This window comes from Chiroxiphia lanceolata, chromosome 23 (assembly GCF_009829145.1).
Source record: "Chiroxiphia lanceolata isolate bChiLan1 chromosome 23, bChiLan1.pri, whole genome shotgun sequence".
In the NCBI taxonomy this organism is placed as follows: domain Eukaryota; kingdom Metazoa; phylum Chordata; class Aves; order Passeriformes; family Pipridae; genus Chiroxiphia; species Chiroxiphia lanceolata.
Genome location: NC_045659.1, coordinates 5412286 through 5434920, shown reverse-complemented (window position 1 = coordinate 5434920; position 22635 = coordinate 5412286). Strand labels below are relative to the sequence as shown.

The 22635-nt window shown below is 56.3% G+C and overlaps 3 protein-coding genes across 5 annotated transcripts; 2 read left to right on the top strand and 1 right to left on the bottom strand.

Annotated features, from left to right (window-relative positions):
* Window positions 1-32: 32 nt before the first annotated feature.
* On the bottom strand, window positions 33-6545 carry SRPRA (SRP receptor subunit alpha). Its single transcript, XM_032709656.1, has 14 exons — window positions 6378-6545; window positions 5267-5350; window positions 4313-4476; window positions 4054-4214; window positions 3776-3929; window positions 3159-3309; window positions 2911-3017; window positions 2633-2751; window positions 2273-2359; window positions 2000-2172; window positions 1699-1912; window positions 1459-1622; window positions 1245-1343; window positions 33-1027 (listed from the first exon to the last, which is right to left on the bottom strand). The coding sequence occupies exons 1-14, from the start codon at window positions 6495-6497 to the stop codon at window positions 899-901; spliced, it is 1926 nt and encodes a 641-aa protein (XP_032565547.1). The 5' UTR covers window positions 6498-6545; the 3' UTR covers window positions 33-898.
* Window positions 6546-6587: 42 nt separating this feature from the next.
* FOXRED1 (FAD dependent oxidoreductase domain containing 1) lies at window positions 6588-12946 on the top strand. Of its 2 annotated transcripts, none has more exons than XM_032709657.1 (10): window positions 6588-7006; window positions 8421-8665; window positions 8746-8856; window positions 8941-9059; window positions 9152-9246; window positions 9446-9547; window positions 9643-9710; window positions 10459-10607; window positions 11659-11788; window positions 12488-12946. In XM_032709657.1, the coding sequence occupies exons 1-10, from the start codon at window positions 6781-6783 to the stop codon at window positions 12845-12847; spliced, it is 1605 nt and encodes a 534-aa protein (XP_032565548.1). In that variant the 5' UTR covers window positions 6588-6780; the 3' UTR covers window positions 12848-12946. The 2 variants fall into 2 exon arrangements, with proteins under 2 accessions (XP_032565548.1, XP_032565549.1); XM_032709658.1 differs by having other exon boundaries at window positions 6597-6628; window positions 8417-8665.
* Window positions 12947-15042: 2096 nt separating this feature from the next.
* On the top strand, window positions 15043-22508 carry EI24 (EI24 autophagy associated transmembrane protein). 2 transcript variants are annotated; one of them, XM_032709661.1, is made up of 11 exons: window positions 15043-15125; window positions 15769-15916; window positions 17567-17712; window positions 18851-18911; window positions 19523-19589; window positions 19972-20096; window positions 20295-20414; window positions 20524-20635; window positions 21393-21504; window positions 21595-21669; window positions 21780-22508. In XM_032709661.1, the coding sequence occupies exons 2-11, from the start codon at window positions 15875-15877 to the stop codon at window positions 21940-21942; spliced, it is 1023 nt and encodes a 340-aa protein (XP_032565552.1). In that variant the 5' UTR covers window positions 15043-15125; window positions 15769-15874; the 3' UTR covers window positions 21943-22508. The 2 variants fall into 2 exon arrangements, with proteins under 2 accessions (XP_032565552.1, XP_032565553.1); XM_032709662.1 differs by lacking the exon at window positions 15043-15125 and adding an exon at window positions 15258-15277.
* The last annotated feature ends 127 nt before the right edge of the window (window positions 22509-22635 follow it).

Sequence of the window (22635 nt, the reverse complement as noted above, 5' to 3'; positions counted from 1 at the left end):
CTGGCTGGAGGCAAGTTATTTATACACAGAGAACAAATTATGAAGTTTATTTTATACAAATCATGTCTCTTAGCAGACAGCATTCAATTTATTGCACTAGAGCACATCTGCAATACAGAGCTACAAGACATTGTCAGAGAGTTTTGTATTATTCAGTGTAGCACTTCCAACCGGGATCAAGAGGCACTCAGAGGGGGGAGAAAGGGTGCAGGAAAGCAGCAAGCAGCCACCATTCTCTTCCAGTATTAATGTGGTTTGGTTTATTTCCTTTTTACTAGCAGATACCGCTGAGGCCAGTGGGCAGGAGCCAGGCCTGCTGCCTTCCCCCTCCACACCCGGCTGCCACAGCTCTCCAGCTCCTGCCCAAATATGTGGTGTCTGGGGACCCTGGAGTCCTAGTGAGGGCAGAAATGGAGGACCTTAAGGCAATTTAGCATTTCCCCTCCGGCCCAGCACAGGCTGTTGCCTTTTTTTTTTTTTGGTTTATCAGCTTCAGTGGAGCTGCTGTGAGCAGCGACATTAACAGCCAGGTCTAACACTGCTCCTAAGCCAAAGTCCCTCCTGCCTCCTCCCTAAGCTGGCCTAGAAATCAAAAGCAGCTCAAAAAATGCCTTGAAACCCTCCAAAAAGCACAGCAGGCCCTGGCGCCACCCACCCCCCGTGCAGCACGAACAATACAAAGCTCTGGATTCGGCCTCCCCGCCAGGGAGCCTGCGTCACTGGGACAGAATGGAGGAACCCAGGGCCGGGCTTTTGCTGGATAAAAGGGGCTTTATCCAAGAAAAGTACCCCTCGTGCTGGTGTTCCTTCATTCTGTTCTGCACTACACGGGAAGGACTAGTCGGTGACGGGGTAAAGCATGTTCTTCTGGGACATCTGCACACAGCGGTTTGGTGGCTCAGGCCTTCATGAGCGCGGCGACCACGGCCTTGGCGTTAAGGCTGCGCAGATCACAGTAGGTTTGTCCGGTACCAACGAACACGATGGGCTTGCTCGTGATGTAGGTCATGGAGATAGCGGCGCCAACCTGCCAGGGGACAAGTGTGCAGCACCTGAAACCTGGCACTTCCCCCTCAGGGAACCCGTCAGGGAGCTCATCCAACATTCGTCCCCCACATGGTGAAACCACGCCACTAAATTTGGGTCAAAAGCAAGAGGGAAGTGCAGGAACATCCCGTGTTCGACAATTCCCTCCAGGCACCATCCAGCAGCTCTGTGCAGAGTCTCCTCAGCAGCCTCCTTACCTTGTCGTCGATGGTATCAAACTTGGTGAGGACGATCCCGTCGATGAGCCGTGGTGTCTGGGCCATGGAGTGATCAGCCAGAGCCTTGTTGAACTTGACCTGAGGGAGAACGAGGATCCAAGAAATGCAGTTGTGGTGCTACCACTCACTGTAGAGCCTACAGAAACAGGTTTTTTCCTCCATCTCTCAGGAACAAAACCCTCCAGGTGCTCACCAGCTGATCCACAGCCTCGTTCCCCACCAGCGCCTCCCCGACAAACAGGACCAGGTCGGGCGCGTTGACGGCGATGAGCTTGGCCAGCGCGGTCATGAGGGGCGCGTTGTCCTGCATGCGACCGGCCGTGTCCACCAGCACCACGTCAAAGCCCTGGTTCCGCGCTGGGGGGACGGGGAAGGGCCATGAAGGATGGGGGGGCGGCCTGAGGGACGGCGGCTCCCCCCGCGCCGCACCTACCGTAGGAAATGGCCTCCATGGCAATGCCCGCGGCGTCCTTGCCGTAGCCCTTCTCGTAGAGCTGCACCATGGTGCGCCCGCCGTGGCTCTCCGGGGGGTGCAGCGCGTTGAGGCGCCGGGTGTGGGTGCGGAGCTGCTCCACGGCGCCCGCGCGGAAGGTGTCGCAGGCGGCGATGAGGACGCTGAAGCCGTTCTCGATGAGCCAGAACGAGATCTGCGGGTGGCAGCAAATCAAACGTGCTGGCAGCCACAGCCTGACCCCATCACACTGCTCCCATGATCCAGGAGGGTCCTGCCCTACCTTGGCCAGGTTGGTGGACTTCCCCACGCCGTTGACGCCGCAGAAGGTGACGACGTAGGGCCGGCGGTGGCGCTGGGCGTCCATGACATCGCGCAGCACGTCCACGCGGCGCTGGGGCTGCAGGATCTGCACCAGGGCCTCCTGCAGCGCCTGCTTCACTGTCGAGGTCACCGCTGGGGAGGGTTTGGGGGGATGGAAAGAGGACCAGTCACGGCTGGGGAACGCTCCTGAGCGCCAGATCGCTCCCCAGCAGGAGGCCACATGGACACTTACTGGTGAACGTTCCCATCACCTTCCCTTCCAGCTTCTTGGCCACGGACTCGCAGAGCTGCACGGCAATCTCGGCTGCCACGTTTTTAGCTTTGAGAGAGAGAGCGGGGAGTCAGCACTGCCCAGGTTACATGTGCCAGACAGCAGCATCAACATAAGCATGGAGCCAGTGCTCAGGATCCCCACCGGACCTGACCACTGCCCCCCTTGTGCTGCACTGTCAAGAGGTGAGACAGTGGAATCCACTGACAGGAATCCCCTACAGTTCCTGTGGGCAGGAACATCCCAAACCATTGGTGTCACCCACACCGGGGCCCACCCAAAAGAGCACGAGAAACCAGGTCACTGCAAATCCAGACGTACCAATCAAGTGATCCTTCATCTTCTCCAGCACAGGGTCCATGTCCTCTCTTGTCAAGCTCTTGGAGCCCACCAGCCCCTTCAGCATGCCAAACATGCCCCCCAGGCCACCCTTCTTCGCGCTGCAGAGAAGCAGAGGAGGTACCTTGAGGTTTGAGAGCAAGTTGCAAGCGGACAAACACACCGGTTTGCCCTTCCTGCATTACTGGTTAGACTGGAGGAGGAGTCACAGGAGAGAAATCAAGGCCCATGTGACAAGCAGAGGCTGCAGGAGCCTCTACCTGGGTTTCGAAGTGTTCTGGACAACCTTCTCCTCCTCGGCTTCGTCCTCACTCTCATACTCCAGGTCGTAGAGGCGCCCGGGCTCCCGATTCTTGTCCCCCAGGGCCTGTGAGGGGGAGAAGCAGCTTTAGGGGCTGAGTGCCAAGATCTCTGTTTGATCCCTTCTCATCCAGCCGTGGAGACCAGGCTGGGTTCACAACGCCCAACTGAGCCCAGAACAACACGGAGTGCCCTGACTTTCCCTCACCATGTCGGGGTCAAACTCCTCCACAGGACAGGCCTCGGCGCTGCCGTTGGTAGCGGAGTTACTGTAATCGAGTACTTTGGCATTAGAGTTCCCCAGATCCCACACCCGGGGCTTCTTCCCCTTCTCCTTCTGTGCGTCAGGCTTGGGAGATCTGAGGAAACAAAAGAGCAGGACACGCCTTGTGTTCAGGGCAGGGGAGCAGAGCCATCGCCTCCTCAGAAGGTGTGAAAAATAAAAGCCTGCATTACCCAAAAAGGCAGAAATTAAGGCTAAACTTGGCTGATTTGGTCCCCAGAGTTTATATTTCTGAACTTTAACCCTGTATGGCACCGGTTCCCCTCGAGCCAGGCATTGATGCATCGCTGCTGTCTGCTCACTAAAGACAGGTCTGGACCTCTCCCAGGCACATGCTGAGTTTCTGGGTCTCTCCCAAGCTCTATTTCCCCTTCAGAACCCCCAGCTGCCCTTTCCCAGTCTTTCCAGCAAGGAGAGAAATAAGGAAAAGGGAAATAAGATCCAGGAAAGCGAGGTCTGACTTCCAGGGGTCACCAAAAGGAGAGACTCAGCCACGGTCTGGTTCAAAGCACAGGCAGACTGACAGTGCTCTCATCACGCACTTGGACTTCTCCCCGGCTTTCATGTGTCTCCTGAAGAATTCCTCCCGGTTCTTCTGCAGGATTTCATCCTTGGTCAGCTCCTCCTTGTCCCCTGCTGCCGAGGGCTGTTTGTCACCCCCGGATGCTTTACTGGGTGCTGCAGCAGCTTCAGTTCCTGATGGGAAGAGTCCCCACACAAGCTTAGACCAGCTCCAAGCGGGCTGGGAAAGCACAGGCTGGAACACAGAGCTCTGGAATATTCTACCCCCCCCCCCAATTTATCTTCCCCATGAACTCACCCTCTTTTTTGGAACCTTTGTTCTTCTTGTTCTTGACCTTCTCCTTTGGTTTCTCCCCCCGGGTTTCAATCATACACTTGACAGTCTTCTGGGATTTCAGAGACTGCTCAAACGTCTTCATTACCGTGGGAGCTCGGACTCTGCTGCTCTCCTCTGCATCCCTGTGGGAAGGTGACCCATTAGCCTGGATTCCGGCTCTTTTTCCCCCTCCCAACTCTGCTCAAAACAGAAATGTAACACAAAAACCAGGCTGTGGTACCGGAGGAGGCGCATGAAGTCATCTTTAAAATCAAAGGTGCCATTTAGGAGGCCCAGGGCCCCTTTCTGCTGGAACTCGTTGCGGTACTTGTCTCTGAACTCCTTGTGGACATCGTCTATCAACTTGTCCACGTAGGTTAGAGTCAGGATCTTCTGGAAACCCACCTGCCAAGGGGCACAGCCAACAGACACTGCACTCCCAGCTCATTTAACAGCAGCAAGGGAGCAAAAACCTCTCTGTTTAACTCAGAGTAGGCAAGCTCCAGGCTGCGCTTTCTGCTCTGCTTTCCCAAGCTTTTAAAATGCCCCCAAAAAGGTAAAAACCAGCCCAAAGGCAGCACCAACACACACAGGCTGTCTTGTGGCAACAAAGACACATAGCAGAAGGTCAGAGAACTTTTTGTTTATCTCTAAGTCCACAGGGAAGCTTGTGTGGATTTATGGAGATAAGGAGTGGGGAGAGTGAAAGGGAGAGCATTAAATGCTCTGTAAAGAGAAGGGGGCAACACATTTCTGGGGTTATTTTTAAATAGCTCTGGAAAAAGTGAAGTTTCACGAGGCTGCAGGTTCTATTTGAGGTTTGATTAGTTTTAATCCTGTTGCAGACGATTAAAATAAGCTACTCCTGCAGCGGTGAAGGGCTGGGAGACACCTGTGCCCACCCTCTGTGGGGAGCCTGGCTGTGCTGGGGGCACTGCTCGGCCCCTCTGAGACCCTCCCAGAGCCAGGAATGGCAAGACCCTCATCAAAATCCCAGAGCCAGAGGAGCCAACCAGTCTGGGAGGCAAGGTCCAGCCCCAGGCAGTGGGAACAGCTGTTTGCCCAAAGCACAACACACTGGAAATTCTCCCCTCTCTGTTCTGGGACAATCCCCCTCCCTCAGGTCTGGGGGCACCCCAGGAGGCTGGAGGGACTCCCCTGCCATGCTGGGGGTGCTTGAGGGAGGGTCTCTTACCACAAACACCAGCTCAAACTGGTTGTCCAGTTTGTACTTGAGCGTGAGGGCCTCATGGGTGAAGGAGTTGTTGCCTCCTCGCTCCTGGGAGAGAGGAGCTGTCAGAATGGGGGTGCCAGCAGCGTAGAGACCCCCCCTCATCATCTCTGCCATCCCCCGTCCCCAAAAGTGGCCCACAGCATGCCTTACAGGTGATCCCACACCCCTCTGGGCAGGTGGCCCCATTCTTCCCCCTCAACTGGGTGATGCCACCGACCCCCAGAGGTGATTGTGCCCATGTCTCTCTCCAGACAGGTGGTCCCACCTGTTCCTCCCCCACCCCAACAGGTAGGTGGTCCCAGTCCCTGTCCCCTCTTCCCCCCTCACCAACTGTGTGGGCTCACCTGAACGCCCCCTCCCCAATTAGGTGGTCCCCCCAAATCACCCTCCCCAATCAGGTGATCCCACCCTTCCCCCTGCCCCAGATGGGTGGTCCCAGTTCCCCCCCACACAACCAGGTACACGTTCTCCCTTATTGTTCCTCTTCCCAGATGGTCCCAACCCCATCACCCTCTCCATAGGTGATCCCACCCCCCCATCAGACCCGTGGTCTCACCCATTCCCCCCCCAATTAGGTGGTCCCAGTCCCTGTCCACTCCCCCCCAGCTGTCTGGGCTCCTCTGACCCTCTCCCCCCTCTCAATTAGGTGGTCCCACCCCATCACCCTCCCCAGTTAGGTGGTCCCAACACACCCTCCCTGGTACATTGTCACCTCTCCCTCTCCAATTAGGTGGTCCCAGTCCCTGTCCCCTCCTCCCCCCGCCAGCTGTGTGGGCTCACCTGACCCCCCTCCCCTCCCCAGGCGGGTGGTCCTCTCCAATCACCGTCCCCATAAGTGGTCCCACCCCTCCCCCGCCCCAGGTGGGTGGTCCCAGTCCCCCCCCAACCAGGTACACGGTCTCCCTTATTCTCCCTCTACCCCACACGCTCCCAACCCCACAGTTGATCCCACCCCTCCCCCCAGACCCGTAGTCTCGCCCATTTCCCCCCCTCCTCAAACAGGCAGGTGGTCTCGCCCACTTCCCCCCCCCTCCGCTGCCACCCGCGCTGTTACCCCCCCCGACCCCGGGACCTGCAGGAGCACGGAGCGGATGAGCGCGTTGACGGGGGCGGTGGCGACGGGCCCGCGCACGCCCTGGAAGCACCAGAGGACGAGACCGCCCTTGCTGAAGATGGTGAAGAAGTCGAGCATGGCGGCGCCGGGCCCGGCCGGGCGCACACGTCGCTCTGCCCCGCCCTTCCGCCGGAAGCCACGCCCCCTTAGCCCTGCGCTCGCGGGGCCAAGAGGGGCGTGGTCGCGTGGAAAGGGGGCGAGGCCGTGTCACGGGGTCGACACCGAGCCTGCCTTGTCAGACGAAGCTGTGTGTTAGTCTTACTGCTTCAGCTGGAACTGGCCTTCCAAGCACAGCCGGATTCCTGGAATTAAATCCGGGAACGCGCGCGAGGGGCTGAGCGGGGGGCGTGGCTATAAGGAGATGGGGGCGTGGCTAAGGGGAAAGAGGGCGTGTTTGCGGTCGAAAAGGGGCGTGGTTATGGTGGAAAGTGGCGTGACCATGCTGCGGTGCGGACGCGTGTTGGGGCAAAGGGTGGCGGGGGGGGGGAGACCCCCATGGGGGGGACACGGGGGGACCCCCCGACAAGAGGGGTGTCCGAGCAGAGCCCTCCGCACTGCGGCACCGCGCGGCGCCGATTTCCTCCGCGGTGAGGGACGGGGATGGCAACGGGGAGGGAGCAACGGGGGGGAAAGGGGAAGGAGGGGTTGGGGGCTGGGGTCCGCAGCGGGGATTTGGGGGGGGGCTTGTTCGTGGGAAGTGGAGGGGTGTGTTGGGATCGCCGAGAATGGGGAGGGGGTGAAAGGAATGCGGAGTTCCAGGGAATGCGGGGGTCCCGGGGTGTAGGAGGTCACTGGGAATGAGGGGCTCGCTGGGGGGGATGCAAGGGTTATGGGGGTATATGGGGTGGTCCTGGGGGGAATTGAGGGGGGGTCAGGGTGTGTTGGGATCGCTGGGAATGGGGAGGGTGTCAAAGGGATGGAGAGTCCCAGGGAATGGGGGGGTTGCTGGGAACGGGGGGGTTTTCTGGGAATTGAGGGTCACTGGAAATAGGGGAGTCGCTGGGATGGTTATGGGGGAGTCCCTGGGGGAATGGAGGGGAGGTCGGGGTGAGAATGGGGAGGGGATCAAAGGAATGCGGAGTTCCAGGGAATGTGGGGGTCCCAGGGAATAGGAGATCACTGGGAATGGGGGGTTCGCTGGGGTGGTTATGAGGGTATATGGGGAGGGGGGAGTTCCCGGGGGGAATGGAGGGTTTATAGGGGTATATGAGGGATCCTGGAGGGAATGGAGGGGGGATCGGGGTGTGTTGGGATCCCTGGGAATGGGGGGGGGGAAGGATCAAACGGATGGAGGGTCCCAGGGAATGTGGAGGTCACTGGGACTGGGGGATCGCTGGGGTATGTGGGGTATACAAGGGCATATGCTGGAATCCTGGAGGGAATGGAGGCAGGGTTGGAGTGTGGGATCTCTGGGCATGGGGAAGAGGTCAAAGAAATGCAGGGAATGGGTGGTCCCAGGCAATAGGGGGGTCCAGGGGATGCAGAGGGAACTGGGGTGGTCTCAGGGTGTGGAGAGGATACTGAGGGCTCTGAAAGGGAACTGAAGTGGTCCCATGGGATGCAGAGGGAACTGTGATGGTGCCATGGGATGCAGAGGGTACTGGGTTGGTCCCAGATGGTACTGGGGTGGTCCCATGGGATGCAGAGGGTACTGGGTTGGTCCCAGATGGTACTGGGGTGGTCCCATGGGATGCAGAGGGTACTGGGTTGGTCCCAGATGGTACTGGGGTGGTCCCATGGGATGCAGAGGGTACTGGGTTGGTCCCAGATGGTACTGGGGTGGTCCCCTGGGATGCAGAGGGAATTGGGGTGGTGCCATGGGATGCAGAGGATACTGGCGGCTCTGAGAGAGAACTGAGGTGGTCCCAGGCGATGCAGAGGGAGTTGGGGTGGTCCCAGATGGTACTGGGGTGGTCCCAGGGGATGCAGAGGATACTGGGGTGCCCGGGGGGACTGCCAGCTGTGCCCCCCAGGCCTGGCAGCCCCCCCATGTCTCAGCAGAGCTGGGGCAGACCCTGGGGCGCATGGGGCAGACCCTGAGGGATCAGGTGCCGGCGGCGGGGAGCGCCTGGGGGGGCTGGCTGCCCCCGGGGATCCACCCCGACCCCCGGCCCCCCGACGAGGCCGATGTGGTGGTGGTGGGGGGCGGGGTGGTGGGCTGGTCCGTGGCCTACTGGCTGAAGGTGCTGGAGGGCCGGTTCCGGCGGCACGGGATGAAGGTGCTGGTGGTGGAGCGGGACCCCACGGTGAGACACCCCCTCCCGGGGCAGGGTGTGACCCCCCCTGAGCCCCTGTTAATTGCTGGGAGGGGGGTCCTCCCTGTCAGTATTCCAGAGCCTCCACGGTGCTGTCGGTGGGGGGGATCCGGCAGCAGTTTTCCCTCCCGGAGAACATCCAGATGTCCCGATTCTCCGCCAGCTTCCTGCGTGACATCAATGTGTGTGGGGCTGGTTGTGTGAGCGGGGGGGGTGGTTTGGGGGGTCCCAGCCCTGCTCACTGGGGTCCTCTCCTCTCCTCACAGGAGCACCTCGGGGTTCCCAATGAGCCCCCCATCGACATCCAGTTCCAGCCCTCGGGATACCTGTTCCTGGCCTCCCCAGAGGACGCTGCCAAGCTCGAGGCCACTGTCCAGCTCCAGAGGTGGGGGATACACACAGGCCCCCCCCACAGGGGGAATTTTGGGGAAGGTAGGGGTCATCCTGACCCCCCCTCCACCTGCTGGCTGTTCCCAGGGAGGAAGGGGCGCAGGTAGCCCTGCTGTCCCCCACCCAGCTGAAGGAGAAATTCCCCTGGATAAACACGGAGGACGTGGCTGTGGCATCCTATGGTATGTGGAGTTGAGTGTGGGGACCCCCCCCTTAACACCCATCCTTACCCCCATAACCACCCTATATCCCCACCCTGCTGGATGCTTCCTGCATTTCTGGCTTTATTTATGGAAGGGGAGGTCCAGCCCACCCCAAACTGCATTTTTAGGGGGGGAGTCACACCACAGTGCCCCCCCCCTCTACCTATGTCCCCCCCAGGCCTGGAGGATGAAGGTTGGTTCGACCCCTGGACCCTCCTCAACGCTTTCCGGCGCAAAGCCACGTCCCTGGGGGTCCACAACTGCCGCGGGGAGGTGCGAGGTGAGGAACGGTGGGGGTGGGCACTGGACCCCACTGGGGCCTCCACTGGGGACCACCACCCCCAGGAACCCCCACCTTAACCCAAAACCCTCCAGCTTTTGTCACCACAGCCGATGACCCAACCCCGGTGGCAGCGGAGTCCGCGCGCATTAAATATGTGCACGTGAGTGTCTGTGTGTGTGTCTGTGTCTGTGTGTCTATGTCTGTGTGTCTGTGTGTGTGTGTGACCCCCCCAAAACTCGTGGGTCCTCCAGGAGTGTCCATGACAACCCCCCTGCCCCATCTCCACGTGGGATCTGTACAGGTTGAGCACGTTGTCTTTCTAATTCAGAAGGACCCCCCCGAAGTTTTCCAGAGTTAAAGACCCCCTTACTGTGAATGAAGGACTGAAACCAGCCAGAAAGGCCTTGCATGAAGCAAAGTGTGGATCTTGATTCTGTGCACAGGCTGCTCTGGGGGCATTATTTGGGCTGCCCAAGTCATGGCAGCTGCCCAGGAAGATCATGTGTGTTGTTTGGAGGGGTTATTCAGGGTGGCAGTCACTGCTGGGATGTCTGCCCTCACTCCCAGCCTTTTCTGAGAAATGTTGAGGCAGCTGAAATGTTTATCTGGTTGTGTGTGGTATATGTAGGTTTTATGAAATGAGAAGAGCTCACAAAATTGCTGCAGTGGCAGGAACTCTGTCCAAAGCAGGCCTGTGCTGTATCAGGTGGCTGGAGGGCCGATGATCCATGACTCTTCACAAGTATTTCAGTTATCCCTGGGAATTCCTGTGACAGGAGACCCAGAAAGTGGACCTTGGCCACCTGGACAAAGACCTCAAGCCCAAACTACTACAAAAGTAGTTCTGCTCTTGGCCCTGCATGTGATCCTGGAACAAAACACTCCAAGTCTGTGCCCACCCCTCACAGATCTACATGCCAGACAGCCTGGAGTACCAGCCTGTCGCCTGCTCCATCGTGGTCAACGCTGCAGGCGCCTGGGCCGGGAAGCTGCTGGAGGCTGACGGGCTCCCCAGGAAGCTGTGCCAGCCCCCCCTGCCCATCCAGCCCAGGAAGAGGTATTTGGGGGGCTCATGGTGGGGTGGGCACAGCCTGGCAGTGCACCCTCTGTGGTGGGTCAGAGTGGGGACACATCCCAGCACCTCTCCTTTTTCCAGGGAGAGTGAACCCCTTGGCGCTATTTTGGGGGGGCACCTCAGCACCCACCACCCTTCTGTCATGGGGGAGGATTCCTCAGGGTTTTTTTGGGGGGGGGCAAGGGGGTCATCCTGGCACCCACCACCCCTCCATCTTCAAGGGGATGGAGGGATGGACCCTCTTGTGCTTTATTTTTGGGGTGGGGGGCTTGCATCCCACCATCCTCCAACCTCAGGGAGGGAGGGTGAACTCCCTTAGTCTTTTTTTTTGGAAAGGCGGTGTTGCATCTTGGGGCTCCCATTGTCCCTCCAGTGCCCCCAGCCCCAGTACCCCCATTATATTCTCATACTCCCGTTCCAGTGTCCCCATTATCTCCCCAGTATCACCTGTTGCCCTCCCCCCCTGACCCCAGCCTCAGTATCCCCAGGATCCCCCCAGTATCCCCAGTGCCCCATTACCCCCTCAGTGTTGGCAGGCCCAGTGTCCCCCCCAGTGCCCTTATTACATTCCAGTGCCCACAGTCTCAGTGTCCCCACTATCCCCCCAGTACTCCTAATATCCTCTCAGTATCCCCTCATTATCCCTCCACTGCCCTCAGCCCCAGTGTCCCCATTATCCCCCAGTGCTCCCAGTGTCCCCATTATCCCCCCATTACCAGTGCCCCAGTTATCCCTCCAGTGCCCCCAGTCCCAGTGTCCCCATTATCCCTTCAGTGCCCCAAGTCCCAGTTTCCCCATTATCCCCCCAGTACTCCCATTATCCTCTCAGTATCCCTCCATGCTCCCATTATCCCCCAGTGCCCCCACTCCCAGTGTCCCCATTATCCCCCAGTGCCCCTAGTCCCAGCCCCTCCATTGTCTCCAGGAGCAACATGACCCCTCAGTGTTATTTTTTGGGGCGTCCCCACATCCCAGCCCCTAAGATGGGGGCAGGGGCAGCACCCCTCACCCTATTTTTTGGGGGCTTTCCCAGGTACGTGTTCTGCTGGCATTGCCCGGATGGCCCTGGGCTTTCCTGCCCCTTCCTCGTGGACACTTCAGGCGCTTATTTCCGCCGGGAAGGGATCGCTGGGAACTACCTGGGCGGGATGAGCCCCCCCGAGGTGAGCCCAGAGGGGTCCCCCAGGTCACTCACCTCCCTCTTCTTTATCAAACCCTGTGATGAAGGTACCCCCAAAATGCCAGGCAGCGGAAGGATTCCAGGAACAGGGAAGGATTCCCTGGGCTTACAAGGGAAAATTCCTAACAGTTCCTGAGAAAAACATGCCCCTCTGGTCTTCCTTGGCTTTTGTCATTGCTGCCTGATGATGAACATCTGTGAGGGTTTATCTCTGCTCAAACCAAAGGGAGAGAGCATGGAAGCTTCCTCTGGAATGCAGGAGTTAAAAAAACCATCCAACTATCTTTGAGGAAGGTGCTTCTCCTTGGGCAGGAACCAAGCTCCATCCTCCTGGCTATATATCTTCCTCCAAGGGTATCTGTAGGAGTCGGGTTTCAGGAAAGGGTGTAACTTTTGGTTTTCTATAACAAAAAAAAAAAGGGGGGGGAAGACAGCAGGTAAGACATGATCTGGGTTTGTTGAGCCTTCCATTCTTCGTGTTGATTCCTTTTCAGATTTTCAAAACAGGTACAGTTGCCAGACATGATTACCAGAAATGACAGATTGAAAAACATACAACCAATAACCACTGCAAAAACCCAAACTACATGATTTAAATAGGGACATAATAAAAACACCCTTTCCTGAAACCCGACTCCTACAGGTATCTATAATTAAAGCCGCCCCAATCCATGTTTCCCAGGAGGAAGAGCCGGATCCCAGCGACCTCTCGGTGGACCACGACTACTTCCAGGAGCAGCTGTGGCCCCGGCTGGCCCGGAGGGTGCCGTCCTTCGAGTCCCTGCGGGTGCGGGGGTCCTGGGCCGGCTACTACGACTGCAACACCTTCGACCATAACGGGGTGCTGGGCCCGCACCCCCGGCTGGAGAACCTGTTCCTGGCCGCGGGCTTCAGCGGGCACGGCCTCCAGCACTCGCCCGCCGCCGGCAGGGCCGTGGCCGAGCTGGTGATCCGGGGCCGCTTCGAGAGCCTGGACCTGCGGCGCCTGGGCTGGGCCCGGCTGGAGGACGGGGAGCCCCTGCGGGAGGCCGGCGTGGTCTGACGGGGGCGGGGAGGGGGGACACCGAGGGGCGGCCCTGGCACCCCCTCCCCCGGCCGGATGAGTGTCCTGTAGGAATAAAAGGGGCAGGTGATCAGTTAATGGGGTCCAGACCTGTCGTGCTGCCTCCACCAGCGCTGCCAGTATCCTCAGTCGCAGTGTCCCCATTATAACCCCCCCAGCTTCAGTGTCCACATTGCCCCCAGTATCCCCACTATGTTCCCATATCCCCCAGTCCCAGTGTCCCCAGTATCCCCCCAGTGTCCTTATTATGTTCCCATACCCCCAGTCCCAATGTCTCCAGTATCCTCCCAGTATCCCTCATTCCCAGCAGTATCCCTGTGTTCTCATACCCCCAGTCCCAGTGTCCCCAGTGTCCCTATTATGTTCCCATACCCCCAGTCCCAGTGTCCCCAGTATCCTCCCACTATCCCCAATATCCCCCATTCCCCACAGTATCCCTGTGTTCTCATACCCCCAGTCCCAGTGTCCCCAGTATCCCCATTATGTTCCCATACACCCAGTGCAATGTCCTCAGTATCCCCCCAGTGTCCCCACTACCCTCATTCCTCCCAGTATCCCTGCTGTGTTCCCATACTCCCAGTCCCAGTGTCACTATTCTTCCCATATCCCCAGACCCAGTGTCCCCAGTAACCCCCCAGTTTCCCTATTATGTTCCCATACCCTCAGTCCCAGTGCCTCCAGTAACCCCCAGAGCGTCTAGCCCCAGTTATCCCTATTACCCCCCCAGTTATCCCCAGTATCCTCCAGCCCCAGTTATCCCTGTTATCCCCCCACTATTCTCATTATCCCCCCATTATCCCCCACCATTCCCAATATTCCTCAGCCCCAGTTATCCCCATTATCCCCCACTATTCCCAGTATCCCCCATCCCCAGTTATCCCCATTATCCCCCACTATTCCCAGTATTCCCCATCCCCAGCTATCCCCAGTATCCCCCATCATTCCCAGTATCCCCCATCCCGTTATCCCCATTATCCCCCACTATTCTCAGTATCCCCCATCCCCAGTTATCCCCATTATCCCCCATCATTCCCACTATCCCCCATCCCCAGTTATCCCCATTATCCCCTGCTATTCCCACTATCCCCCATCCCCAGTTATCCCCATTATCCCCCGCTATTCCCACTATCCCCCATCCCCAGTTATCCCCATTATCCCTCGCTATTCTCAGTATCCCCCATCCCCAGTTATCCGCATTATCCCCCACTATTCCCAGTATTCCCTATCCCCAGCTACCCCCAGTATCCCCCATCCTTCCCAGTATCCCCCATCCCCAGTTATCCCCATTATCCCCCACTATTCCCAGTATCCCCCATCCCCAGTTATCCCCATTATCCCCCGCTATTCCCACTATCCCCCATCCCCAGTTATCCCCATTATCCCCCATCATTCCCACTATCCCCCATCCCCAGTTATCCCCATTATCCCCCTCTATTCCCAGTATCCCCCATCCCCAGCTATCCCCATTATCCCCCACTATTCCCAGTATCCCCCATCCCCAGTTATCCCCATTATCCCCCACTATTCCCAGTATCCCCCATCCCCAGTTATCCCCAGTATCCCCCATCCCCAGTTATCCCCATTATCCCCCTCTATTCCCAGTATCCCCCATCCCCAGTTATCCCCATTATCCCCCACTATTCCCAGTATCCCCCATCATTCCCAGTATCCCCCATCCCCAGCTATCCCCATTATCCCCCACTATTCCCAGTATCCCCCATCCCCAGTTATCCCCAGTATCCCCCATCCCCAGTTATCCCCATTATCCCCCTCTATTCCCAGTATCCCCCATCCCCAGCTATCCCCATTATCCCCCACTATTCCCAGTATCCCCCATCCCCAGTTATCCCCATTATCCCCCACTATTCCCAGTATCCCCCATCCCCAGTTATCCCCATTATCCCCCATCATTCCCAGTATCCACCCAGCTCTCCCAGTTCCCCCTCCTCGTGTAGGTGGCGCCTCCTGGCGGCGGGGCGGCCGCAGCGCGCATGCGCAGCATGGATGGAGGGGCAATGTGGTAGCGCGGGAACTGGCGCACGCGCAGTACCGGGGAAGGCGCCACTGCCCACCAAAGAGGCGTGGCCACTGGCGGTGGGGCGTGCCTTGCGGCAGGGGGCGTGGTTGTCGAGAGGGGGCGGGGCTTGAGACAGAGGGCGGGGCCGCGGCAGTGCCCGTGCGCGGCGCATGCGCGGTGGGCGCGGCCGGGCCGTGTGAGCCGGGCCCGTCCCGCCCGTCCGCCCCCGGCCCGGCCCCGGTGAGTGCGGGGGAACCGGGGGGCAGCGCCGGGGGGGACACACGTGGGGACACCCCGGGGACCGCGCGGCAGTCCTGGGGAAACCGGCCCGGAGGGAATCTGGGACCTCCCACCCCACACACACACATGGGGACACTGGGAACAGCCCTGAGGTAAAATGTGCCCCCGCCCGCATTATGGGGTCACACAGACCCCCGGTGGGCGGGAGGGGGTTCTGCCTGTGAGTAACTCCTTAGGAAACCTGCAGGGCGGTTCTGGCCCCGCAGCTCAGGCCCCGCCGGGGTTTGACTCGGAATAACCAAAATAACCCCCTTTTTTTAATAATTATTTTTAATTGTTCGTGCCCTGCGCTGCGGCGGCACCACCGACGTGCCGGGGCTTGTGGCTCCGGAGCCGCCGGGAGCTCCTGCCGGGGAGCGGGGAGCGGGTTGAGTCCTGGTGGGAGAGCACGAGTGTTTTCCCTTGATTCCCTTGTTTTTATTTCTGTGGTGCTTTTCCAAGAGCTGTTCCGCAGACCCTGTGGAATGAGCGGCACGGGTCCACTCCCGGGCCCTTTGGAGCAGGGTCGGAGGGCCGGGAATGCTATGAGAGGTCACCAGGGTTCGATTTGAGCTGTAATTCCCGCTGTGTTCGCTCCCCGCAGGCTCCACCTGTTTCCCGTCTCTCCAGGATGAGAGAGGCCTGGGCCCGGCTCTCCCCCTCTCCCTGTAGTTGATAGTTTGGGAAGCAGAGGTGATGCTGGAGTCGAGATGGCCGACAGCGTGAGAACCTTCCTTCATGACCTCGTCAGGGTGAGCTCCGGGTCCCCGGCCCTTCCTTCCTTCCCAGGGCACCCGGGAACTGAAGGAAAAGGGGCTCCAGGTGTATTTTAACACCATTGTTTGGTGTGTCTGTTGCTGCTGAATCTCTGACAGGTTTCTCTTGGGCACAAATTAGTGTATAATATGTTGTCGTTGTTATCGTACTAATTTTCATTATTAAAATGTATAATACATATAAAGTGTATAATACATATAAAATATATATGAAGTATATAAATATTATATATATAATATATTAAATATAATATAAACAAAATGTATACTATATGAAACATATATATTAAACCTAGAATATATATAAAATATAATATAAATAAAATATAATATAATATATATATACCCATAATATATACACAATATATGAAATAAATGAAATATAGAATATATAAAATATAATATAAATAAAATGTATAGTATATACAAAATATATGATGTATACAAAATATATGATGCATATAAAATATAGGATATAAATAAAATGTATAATTATACAAAATATATGATGCATATAAAATATAGGATATAAATAAAATGTATAATTATACAAAATATATGATGCATATAAAATATAGGATATAAATAAAATGTATGATACATGTAAAATATATAATATATATAAAATATATATGAAACATACTATACATTTCATATGTCATATACTTTGCATTTATAATATATAAATACTGATATATGTTAATGTATACATTATGTTAATGTTACAGTTAATATATTAATATTACTGTTGATTATATTTAATATGCAGAAATATTATTACTGATACTATTATGTAATATGTAATACATTATCATTATATATAATATATATTGTATTATGTATTAATAATATATAATATGCTACATATATAATATTATATATTAATAATATATTATAACCATGACCATGGCAGCTCTGCCCCAGCAATAAGGTTTGTGTGAACTCGCTGCTCCCACCCTGCCTTCCATCATCCAGGGGTAAATACAGCCTTAAAAACTGTGCTGTGACACTGAGCATCAGCTCGTGTCCAGAAGTAACTTGTGTTGGGGAACTCGCTGGGTTTGATCAGACACCTGTGGTGGGAGGAGCTGTGTCCTTTCCTGGTGCTCCCACACCATCTATCCCAACATGGAATAAAGCAAAACTTCTGGGCACATTCCTAGTAACAGGTTTGCAGTGATGTGACTGGTGGGAGGATGTTTCTGGGGCGAGGAGAGATGCTTTTATTTGTGAAGGAATGAGCATCAAACCCATACGTGCAGTCAGACTTTGCACATCCCAAATATTTGTGTAATTCCACTTTATTGGCCTCAAAATGCTGGCAGGGGATGAGGGTCCTCCTGCCAGACAGGGCTGGGAGAGATCCGACTCTTTGGCTTCTGCCAGGGTTATAAATAGTACAGATTGGAAGGGAAATCACACCTTTACAGAAAAATTACTGCTGCTCCTGGAGATGCTGGAATGAGCAGTGATTTAGGTCACCAGGCCACGGAAAGAGGTGGTGGTGCTGCTCCAGGCCTTGGCTCTGGCTGAGCCGGGTGCTGCTTAGCCAGGGAGCTGGGCCAGCCGTGGAACCAGGAGGGCTCTGATGGCACATCCCATTCCTTCTCTCTCCTTGTGCTGCAGGGAATTAAGGACTCCATCTGGGGCATCTGCACCATCTCCAAGCTGGATGCCCGGATCCAGCAGAAAAGGGAAGAGCAGAGGCGCAGGAGAGCCAACAGCGCACTGGCCCAGCGGAGGTTTCACATGGAAGAGAAGAAGCAAGAGAAGTGAGTACAGGGCCCAGCAAGTCAGAAATGGGGTCATTCCCTTCTCCTCTGGTAGCCAGAGCCAATAAATGGGAAAAAGGTGGCGTGAAACTTCCTTTTTCCGCTGCATAATGGAGCTGGAGCTGTGAGATAAGAAGTCGGACCTTTTATGTTTCATAATTAGCTTGAATTGCCACTGGAAGGTGTGGAGCTGTGCATGCTGACAGAACATGGATTTATGGGTTTCTTTTCCTCCTGAATCCTCATGCTGCCTCAGATCCATTGTTTTTTCTGGTAGTCATGGGATCAGGGAAGAAGCAGCAGCTCAGCTCCATCTCTTTTCCCCAGGCCTGCGGCATGTGGAGCTGCAGGATCTCAGTGGCTCTGGAAATGCCAGAATTATCTCCACGTGGGAGCAAAGAGCATCTGTTCCCATGTCTGACTCCCAAACTGCACTGGGATGTGTCTCTGCTGCCCTGATTACACTGGGCTGGCACCTCACACAGTGGTTTTGGGAACATCTGAGACACTTCCCAGTTTTTCTGCCCAGCTGGGTGGTAGGCTGGCTGAAAGGGGAAAGAAAAGTCTCCCTGGATCCCAGTCCTCCCTAGGGCTTCACACATGGGCTGCCCCTGAGGAATAATATAAATTTTAGGGGCACTAAACAGCTAAATTTTGCTGGTTTTCATTGTAACAAAGTCCCTTTGGTAGCAGGAGCTGACTGGGAAAGTGCTGCAGAGTCTCACAGAGCTGCTCTTGTGTGTCCAGATAGCGACACCAAAACCACCCTGAGCTGAAACAGTCTCTGCTGAGACCAAAAACCACCCAAAACTCCCTAATTTTATTGTGGCAAGAGTTTAAGGAGAATGTTGCCTGAGATCTCCAATAAATGCTTAAAAATCTGGAAGAAAGCTTTGCTTTTCTTCCGTTTCAGTGCAGATTGTGGGAATTAATAAAGGCTGAAAGAGTCTCCCTGATGTAAATGTTGTAGAGAGCTGGTGTGAGTCTGTGTGGGGATTCCTTCTGGGATTCCCGTTTGGATAAAATCAGGTGCACCACTGTCGTGGAGCTGGTTCTTGGGGATATTTCCAAGGTGTCCCAAGTGTGGGGCAGAAGCTTTGTCCAGGTGCTGGGACATTAACAGGTCTCTCTCCTGCAGTGAACCCCGGATAGTGAGCCGGATATTTCAGTGTTGTGCCTGGAACGGAGGTGTCTTCTGGGTACGTGGAGACTTCTTATTTTTCATGTGTTTTATTTTAAAACCCCTGTGGAAAGCCATGTCCTGCTCCAGCCCTCATGCTGAGAGCTGTTGGTCTGGCAGCGGGAAGTGCTGGATGTTCCCATCCCAATGCTGTATTTTAAGGGATTCACTCTGGGATATAGGGCCATAGGCTCGCTCAGGAGACCCACACATGAACCCATGAGCTGCTTTTCCAACTCTCCACCAAAATATTCAACTCCTGCTCTGCTGCAGCCTGGGATACTGCTTTACCAAGTGGATATTGGTGTCCTAAAGACATTTCCTTGGCTCTGACCTTCCCATGGCTGCGTCATGAGGCTGATCCTAATGGAGACAACACTTTGCAGCCTCATAAATCTCTGGCTTCGTTCTCCCATTGCACTGGGGCAGAGTACAAGGGATGGGCATGGAAATGTTCAAGTGCTCAGCTGTAGATTATGGCTGTGTTTAAGCAGAGATCCTCGTTGCTCTGTGTTTATGGATCACTGGGGGAGGAGAGGCACATCTGCCTTCGGATCCATGGCCACAGGAGCACAGAAATGACCATGCAGAGCCTCACTGAGAACCCTTGTTGTTTGTTTTTCCCTGCAGCTGAGTCTCTTCTTGTTCTACCGAGTGTTCATCCCCGTCCTTCAGTCGGTCACGGCGCAGATCATTGGTGGGTGCCTTTCCCCTCTGGGTGTTCTGGGGTGCTGAGCAACCCATGGATGGGTTTTGGGGGTCCCAACACTCACTGAGCTGTTCCTCTTCCTCCCTGTACAAACCCATCCCATCATTAATTGTTCAGTAGAACAATCCAGCCATGGATCACCCCGCTTGACAGCCTCTGTGTGTTGGGGATCCAGCCCGGGGGTTTTACCACTCAAAACACATTTGTCGATGTATTTCTGCAATTAAATAAAAAAGCAAGTGGGTGAAAATGTGCTTTTAGAGACATTTAAAGCACTGCAGTCGGGAGAAATTCCCCGGAGGCTGTGCCAGGGAGCTTTTGGAGGCTCCTGTCCTGGTTCCTCACGTGTGTCCCTGTCTGTCTCCCAAAGGTGACCCGTCCTTACACGGCGATGTCTGGTCCTGGCTGGAGTTCATCCTCACCTCCATTTTCAGTGCTCTCTGGGTCCTGCCCCTCTTTGTGCTCAGTAAGGTTGTCAATGCCATCTGGTTCCAGGTACGTGACAGGAACCTGGGCCCTGCCTTGAGCAAACGGGGGGAGTTCCCTCGCTGGGTGGTGTGGGGGCACGAGATGAAACCCCCCTCCCCAAAATGCGCTCTGGGCGGGCAAAAGCAGCTCAGTAACGTCATCCCAGGTTTAATTTCCCTGAAGTTCCTCTTGAGCTCCCTTTCCTCAAGTCCCCCTCTCTGGCAGGACATCGCAGACCTGGCGTTCGAGGTGTCGGGCAGGAAGCCTCACCCCTTCCCCAGCGTCAGCAAGATCATCGCAGACATGCTGTTCAACCTCCTGCTGCAGGCGCTTTTCCTCATCCAGGTGAGAGGAGACACCAAGGAACCGCCGTGCTCCACCCCGAGTGGCCCCCTGTGGTGGTTCCCCCCAAATCCTGAGCGTCCCTCAGTCCCCTGCTCCTTTTCCATCCCAGGGAATGATCGTGAGCCTGTTCCCCATCGACCTCGTCGGGCAGCTGATCAGCCTCCTCCACATGTCGCTGCTCTACTCGCTCTACTGCTTCGAGTACCGCTGGTTTAACAAAGGTGAGGGGCTTTACCTGCATTGAGGGTTTCTCTACTCAAGGAGTGTCCAATTCTGGCATCAGAGGCTGATTTTCCATCAGTTTTTATATGGAATGAAGAGCAAACATGAGCCAGCACTGTGCTCAGGTGGCCAAGAAGGCCAATGGCACCTGGCCTGTCCCAGCCACAGTGTGGCCACGGGACCAGGGCAGTGCTGGGCACTGCTGAGGCACCTTGAGTGCTGTGTCCTCGCTGCAAGAGAGACATTAAGGGGCTAGAGCGTGTCCAGAGATGAGAACACAGCTGGGGAAGGGTCTGGAGCAAAAGTCTGATGAGGAGCAGCTGAGGGGGGCTCAGCCTGGAGGAAAGGAGGCTCATGGGGGACCTTCTCACTCTCTGCAACTCTCTGACAGGAGGGGGGAGCCAGGGCAGGTCGGGCTTTGCTCCCAGGGAACAAGGGACAGGACAAGAGGAAATGGCATCAAGCTGTGCCAGGGGAGGGTCAGGTTGGACATGAGGAGGAATTTCTTCATGGAAAGGGTTGTCAGGCGTTGCAAGGGGCTGCCCAGGGAGGTGGTGGAGTCCCCACCCCTGGAGGTGTCCAAGAAATGACTGGACGTGGCACTTGGTGCTCTGGGCTGGGGGACAAGATGGGGGTCGGGCACAGGTTGGACTTGATGATTTTGGAGCTCTTTTCCAGCCTAATTGGTTCTGTGGTTCTGTAGTGAGGGTCTCTCCTCTCCGTGGGTCCATTCCCACGGGGTTTTCCCCTTGGCAGGAATCGAAATGCACCAACGGTTGTCAAACATCGAGAGGAACTGGCCCTACTACTTCGGCTTCGGGTTACCACTGGCGTTCCTCACGGCCATGCAGTCCTCCTACATCATCAGGTGGGAAGGAACTCTGGCCCCTCCTCCTCTGACACCCACCAGACCCACCGAGTGCCTCACATTTTATTTTATTATATTTTTCCCTTACAGTGGTTGTCTCTTTTCCATCCTTTTCCCTCTCTTCATCATCAGCGCCAACGAAGCCAGGACCCCCGGCAAAACCTAGTGAGTATCATCCGCCCCTCCCAGCCCCGCTGCCCCCCTCCAACACCACTCCCAAAACCCCGGGGGGGCGTTCCCGGCATCGGGAGCTGATGGATTCTCTTCCTTTGCAGCCACTTCCAGCTCCGCCTCTTCTCCTTGGTGGTTTTCCTCAGCAACAGACTCTTTCACAAGACCGTTTACCTTCAGTCCGCCCTGAGTGGTGCTTCCTCCTCTCCTTCCTCCTCCTCCTCCTCGCCCTCCCCCGCCAAACACGCGGCTGCTCCGGGGCACTGAGCCGCCACCGCCCCCCGGGGAGGGGGGACACCACGGGCCTCTCCGCGCCCCCAGGGACAAGGCAGGACCCAGCCTGACGAGGCGTCGCTGTCGGTTCTGCGTCTCGGGGCGGGGGGGGGCGGAAATCTGGGTTTTTAACACCTTTGTGAGTTTGCAGGGGCCGGGTCGTGCCCTGCGCTTGTTTTATAGCGACTCTTTTGTACGCCTTTCCCGTGCCATGTCCCCGCCCCCGGGCCAGTGGGGCGGCCCCCCCCCCCCACGCCCCGTTCTGCCGTTGTGTCTCCCCGTGTCCCCGCTGCCCCTCGTCCCCCTTCCCGCTCCCTCCATGTGCCCAAACTCAGGTCGCGGGAGGGGGGGGCGGGTATTTTTGGGAGTCCCCGCTGCCGTCGAGCACAGTGTGTCGTCCCCCCCCTCCCCGTGCATGTACCGTTTCTGTCGGGTCGGGGAAGGAACCGGTGATGACGTTCAAAACACCCCTTTGGATATTTTGGGCCGGTTTATCAACTTTTCTCTAGTATTTTCACACTGAAACATTAAAACGGAGAAACCACGAGTTCTCAGCCGTCCCGCGCCTGGCCCTGTGTTTAATGCGGGCGAGGGGGGTTCCCTTGCGCCAGGGAGGTTCACGCTGTCGGTGCCTCCGGGGGTTCCCCCGAGCGCCGCCCACGTGGCACCGCCCACGTGGCGGGGCCG

What these genes read in the sequence shown, in the direction of transcription:
- FOXRED1 (XM_032709657.1), top strand. Translation starts at nt 6,781, where the DNA reads ATGGGGGCGTGGCTAAGGGGAAAGAGGGCGTGTTTGCGGTCGAAAAGG. An exon ending in CCCATCCAGCCCAGGAAGAG is followed by an intron (nt 10,608 to 11,658) that starts GTATTTGGGGGG and finishes GGGCTTTCCCAG; the next exon opens with GTACGTGTTCTGCTGGCATT. An exon ending in GCGGGATGAGCCCCCCCGAG is followed by an intron (nt 11,789 to 12,487) that starts GTGAGCCCAGAG and finishes CATGTTTCCCAG; the next exon opens with GAGGAAGAGCCGGATCCCAG.
- EI24 (XM_032709661.1), top strand. Translation starts at nt 15,875, where the DNA reads ATGGCCGACAGCGTGAGAACCTTCCTTCATGACCTCGTCAGG. An exon ending in GAAGAGAAGAAGCAAGAGAA is followed by an intron (nt 17,713 to 18,850) that starts GTGAGTACAGGG and finishes TCTCTCCTGCAG; the next exon opens with TGAACCCCGGATAGTGAGCC. An exon ending in GGTCACGGCGCAGATCATTG is followed by an intron (nt 19,590 to 19,971) that starts GTGGGTGCCTTT and finishes TGTCTCCCAAAG; the next exon opens with GTGACCCGTCCTTACACGGC.
- SRPRA (XM_032709656.1), bottom strand. Translation starts at nt 6,497, where the DNA reads ATGCTCGACTTCTTCACCATCTTCAGCAAGGGCGGTCTCGTCCTCTGG. An exon ending in GGTGATGGGAACGTTCACCA is followed by an intron (nt 2,173 to 2,272) that starts GTAAGTGTCCAT and finishes AACCCTCCCCAG; the next exon opens with CGGTGACCTCGACAGTGAAG. An exon ending in TTGATACCATCGACGACAAG is followed by an intron (nt 1,028 to 1,244) that starts GTAAGGAGGCTG and finishes GTCCCCTGGCAG; the next exon opens with GTTGGCGCCGCTATCTCCAT.